Source organism: Lagenorhynchus albirostris, chromosome 11, assembly GCF_949774975.1.
Source record: "Lagenorhynchus albirostris chromosome 11, mLagAlb1.1, whole genome shotgun sequence".
Lineage (NCBI taxonomy): Eukaryota > Metazoa > Chordata > Mammalia > Artiodactyla > Delphinidae > Lagenorhynchus > Lagenorhynchus albirostris.
The window spans coordinates 42,433,566-42,438,767 of NC_083105.1; the positions used below are offsets into that span (position 1 = coordinate 42,433,566).

At 41.6% G+C, this 5,202-nt stretch overlaps 1 protein-coding gene across 1 annotated transcript; it reads left to right on the plus strand.

The window, feature by feature from the left end:
* The first annotated feature begins 2,500 nt into the window (after nucleotides 1–2,500).
* On the plus strand, nucleotides 2,501–2,934 carry LOC132529072 (transcription initiation factor IIA subunit 2-like). The gene has a single exon (XM_060165319.1). It carries the CDS (start codon nucleotides 2,541–2,543, stop codon nucleotides 2,868–2,870), a length of 330 nt encoding a protein of 109 aa, XP_060021302.1. The 5' UTR covers nucleotides 2,501–2,540; the 3' UTR covers nucleotides 2,871–2,934.
* The last annotated feature ends 2,268 nt before the right edge of the window (nucleotides 2,935–5,202 follow it).

The window sequence follows — 5,202 nt, forward strand, 5'->3', positions numbered from 1 at the left end:
ATTCTTAAAACCTTTCCCCCAGATTCATTTTTCTAATTAATAAAATGACACTAAATTCTAAATAGAAAAATAATGATATGGATAAATTATAGTTCTCATCCCTTTAGATGTTTCAGTATTTTGTTCATGTCGAATCATATGGCCTGTAACTGGTACCTTTTAAAAAAATCAGCTGGCTCTATTTTCCTGTGGGTAGGCAGATAAATCTTCAACTTAGAACACTTTTTACTAAAGGAAAAAAAATTTTGTTTACATTTTCTTGAAGTCATTCTTTGTGTGGTACACAAATTATTTAAAGATGACTTTCCCACAGTAGAACTAGCCAGCTTAATTCCTCAGGTAAAGACTTAGGAATGGCTTAAGATTGTTTTGAGTTTTCCTCAGAAAAGGCACCTTTAGCAAGCTCAATGTCAGAAACTTGATGAATGTAGTCACGGTCATCCTGAAGTAACGGTCCCAAATGACCAGAAATTGCTCTTTTCTATGAAAGAATATAGGGGCTCCCAACAGAAGTAACATAGCTCAAAGCATCTGGGGAGGAGTCTGGACATTTCAGAAGTTTTCAGCCTTAGGATTTAACAGGTGGAACAGCGGATAGTTTGTGTTGCTTGGTATACCTGGTAGAAAGGTTTGCAGCTCAGTTCTGGCCCACACAGAACTGGCCAGAGGTAGAAAGAGCTGTGAGGCAAAGTTTGTTTCCGTCTTCGCCCTGATTGACTAGCATTGCAGTTAACCTCATGGACCCTGGAGTCAGACTGTCTGAGTTCAAATCCTGACTCTACACTCGCTAGCTGTACGACCTTGGACACGATGCTTAAACATTTTGTGCTTCAGTTAACCTACCTGCAAACTAGAGATATCAGTAGAATTTACTATTGTGTGAATTAATCGACTTAATATGCATAAAGAACTTAGAAAAAGCGGCTCGTGCTGAGTGTGCATGAAATAAATGTTAGCTGTTATTATCTTCATGATTGTTCCTATGTATGTACTTTTACATTCATATTGTGTGTGTAACAATCACCTATCTAATCCTAACAGTACATTCAGAAACATTAAATAAGTCAGGAAGAATTTTAAGGATGGAGAAACCTTCCCAATACTCTGAAATCTAATTACTCAAGTGCTGTCGACTTCAGACTCACAAATTACCTGATAAGCAAAGTGAGGGAAAATTGCTGTTTAGAGAGCAAAGGCTAGGGTTTCTCTCATAAAGCACAAGGAGGATTAATTGATGAAACACTAGAAGAGGAAAACACCTAGTTCTTAATTGACATGGGTTTTGTATCTTTTATGGGGTGGATCTAAGGCATTCCAAGTTCTCTGTATACCCAGGCAAAGCTTCCTCTTTCTCCTGCATATTCCCTTCCCTGAAATCCTTTCTTTATTCCTACTCATCCTTTAGGTTTCAGCTTGGATATTATGTCCCCTGAGAAGACCCCCTTCCTCTTGAGCTCCTGTAGGAACCTGTTCTCCCACCCCGCAATTATAGCACTTAGCATATGCTGCATTGGAACAAATAGTTAACTTGTCAGCCTCTCCCATTGGACCACAGATCCCTGAGAACAGAAAAATGATCTATTTTGTTTATTATTGTAACCTTGGCACCCAGCGCAGCACTTTAATGGTGCATGCTCCATAGAATTTTGTTGTGTTATGTAGGACATCCCAAGACCTCTAAACTTTGGTGCTGGTGGCTCTCATTAGCTTTGCATGTTAGTAAATGTGGACGCTGGCGGAACTGGGTGAATCTAAGGCTTTTCTGGACACATGTTCATGTGCAGGGTATATAGGAAGGATGGATTAGGGTTCTGGAATTCCCGAGGCAATGGGAATGTGCTTCAGTTTCTACTTACTTTGCTTCCTTCCTCCTCCCTGCTTCAGTCTTCAAATTGAATCTTTAATCCTAAAAAAAAAAAAGAAAAGAAAAAAAGTCATCCCTGATAAATATACTGCAGGGATGGGACAAGATCTACAGTAGGCATTAAGATGGCAAAGAGGCCAGTCACTTTCCTGTTTACTTTTTGTGCCATCACAGAATACAGCCATATTTGGTTTTCAGTTGAAATGTCAAGGCGGAGCCTTTATCTGTGAATGAACGGGTTGCTGTTTCCTTTTCCTTTTTTCTGGCATTAGGCTACTCTGAGACTTCCTCCAAAGGTTTATGAGCATCTTTGCTCTAGTGGATAACGTGGGGTTAAACTTCCTTTTGGAGGAGATAAACCTTTCCTGAGTCAGTCAAAGGCTTCTTGTTATTCAGATTCCTTTGTAAGTGTGGCAGGTTAACCGGCTGTGGCCTCTTCTATCATCTCATCTGCCTGTTTATCTTACTTGTTCATTTCTCTCTGCCAGTAAGGATAGGAACTGGTCAGACTGTGTGTACAGTATATGCAAAATGATGTTGTTTTGTCCAAGGAGGAGCCCTTTACCTTTTTGCTACTTGAATGAGAAGAAAAGGTCTATTAAGATTGTGTGGGTCAGTGACTTGACAGATATCAATGCAAGCCTGAATAAGAAAAAGAATTTCTCCCTCCTAAGCCATGGCATATCCGTTGTACAGAAATACCACTTTGGGAAACAGTCTTCAGGAGAGCCTCGATGAGCTTATACAGTCTCAACAGATTACCCCCCAACTTGCCCTTCAAGTTCTACTTCAGTTTGATAAGGCTATCAATTCAGCATGGGCACAGAGGGTCAGGAACAGAGTCAATTTCAGGGGCTCTCTAAATACGTACAGATTCTGTGATAATGTGTGGACTTTTGTATTGAATGATGTTGAATTCGGAGAGGTGACAGAACTTATTAAAGTGGATAAAGTGAAAATTGTAGCCTGTGATGGTAAAAATACTGGCTCCAATACTACAGAATGAATAGGGAAAAAAATGGCTTTTTAATGCTCTCCTGTTATTGTTCATCGCTTTTTGAAGAGAAGCATAGAAGAGATTTTTTAAAAATGTATTCTGGCATTGCAGAAGTGACTGCACTGTGCCGTACTATCAGAGAGTTCCAGTATAAAGAAGCTTATAACTCTGTACCTTCTTACATTACCTTTATTATACAGCATGAAGAAACAGAACTTTTTTTTTTTTGCCGCACGCGGGCCTCTCACTGTTGTGGCCTCTCCCGTTGCGGAGCACAGGCTCCGGACGCGCAGGCTCAGCTGCCGCGGCTCACGGGCCCAGCCGCTCTGCGGCATGTGGGATCCTCCCGGACCCAGGCATGAACCCGTGTCCCCTGCATGGGCAGGCGGACACTCAACCACTGCGCCACCAGGGAAGCCCCAGAACTTCGTTTTACGACAAATCAAACATTGCGGCCTTCCTAAGACCATTCTTTAATAAATTCATTTTAAAACTCAAAAAAAAAAAAAAAGGTTTGTGCTAGGTAATGATTATATGCCTCTATCTCTTTTAATTCCTGCTTTAAAAAGGAAGTGACTCATACGGTAGATAAACTGGACTTGAAAGAATGTCTAGCTTATGCAAAGCTCTTATTTACATACTAGTCTCTTTCATTCACAGGGAAATAGGGACTCCAGGACTTTGGGAGTTCCTCCCTTTTCTGTTTTCTGATAGGCAGTGACCTAAATGATCTCTGGAAGTTTGTTGTTGTTGTCAGTTTTCCCATTTTTTTTCCTGCCCTTAACGTGTCCCTGATGCAGCCTTTCCTTTCTCTGTTGAAAATATGAATTACATGAATGTGAGAGCAGAGACCAGAGAGATACTATAAAAATTTCTTCTATCTTACGTTCCTAACTCCTCAAAGCCTCAGATCCTTCATCACTAGTAGCTCAAGTCTGTCTACATGGGGCTTCATCTACTCCCTTCCTGACTTCCAGGGTTTAGTAAAGCAGTTTAGAGTACAGGTTAGAAGCATGTGCCTTAGAGTCAGCTAGACCTGGACTGGTTTCATATTAGCTGGTAGTCTTGGAAAAGTCATTTAACCTCTTACCCTGTTTCCTCACCTGTTAAATGGGAATCCTAGTAATACCTGGATCACAGGACTACTGTGATGGTGACATGAGAATTTATGTAAAGCACATGACTTAGTATGTGGCCAGTGGTAAACTCACTCAGTATTTGAGATTAATAAGAATTTTATTTGTAAGCTTAGTCTTTAATTCTCTCACTTTCTTTTTTTTAATGTCTTTTTTAAATCATGTCTTCAATTTATTTATTTATTTATTTTTATTTTTGGCCGTGTTGGGTCTTTGTTGCTGTGCGCAGGCTTTCTCTAGTTGCGGCGAGCGGGGGCTACTCTTCGTTGCGGTGCGAGGGCTTCTCATTGCAGTGGCTTCTCTTGTGGCGGAGCACGGGCTCTAGGCGTGCGGGCTTCAGTAGTTGTGGCTCGTGGGCTCTAGAGCGCAGGCTCAGTACTTGTGGCGCACGGGCTCAGTTGCTCCGTGGCCTGTGGGATCTTCCCAGACCAGGGCTCGAACCCGTGTCCCCTGCATTGGCAGGTGGATTCTTAACCACTGTACCACCAGGGAAGTCTTCAATTTAAACCACTATTTTATTTCTCAGTCTTTGTTGAATAAATGAATCAACAGTGACTGAATGATAGTGGTCTATGTTCCCAATGATAAGAGCCAACTATATTCTCAAAAATTCTCATTTGTTCCTGAGATTCCTAGGCGGGCAGATCAATTGCAGGGTGAGGAGTTTATTCTGCCCAGTTACGGAGTTACAGGGGTTCCTAGAGGCCTGATTCCTCACCCTGCTCACTGGCTTATAAACCGGAGATGACCTCAGGCTGGTGTGATCCAGATCAACTCCCATTTGAGCCAGGTCCCAGCCAGACAGCAACAGGGCAGGGCACTAGGCAAACAATCCTCTCTTGTTTTCCCCTCCCTTAAAATATCCTTTCATTCACTCATAGATAGTTATTAACTTGACCACAGCTCATATATTAGTTCAGGTATAAATGACTAAAGAAGGAGTGAACTCATTTGAGTTTTTTCTCGTAGCTTCCACTTTTAATTCCTTTAATATTTCTTTTGCTCTATGACTATTGCTTTGGTGCATATTCATTGGTTTGTTTTGTCCATGCCATTCTCCTACTCCCAACTAACCAGCTAACCAGTGGTAAGTAGAAACTTGAAGGCTTTAAGTTAAAGAGTTAGTGACATGGGACTTCCCTGGTGATGCAGTGGTTAAGAATCTGCCTGCCAATACAGGGGACACGGGTTCAATCCCTGGCCCT

What these genes read in the sequence shown, in the direction of transcription:
- LOC132529072 (XM_060165319.1), top strand. Translation starts at nt 2,541, where the DNA reads ATGGCATATCCGTTGTACAGAAATACCACTTTGGGAAACAGTCTTCAG.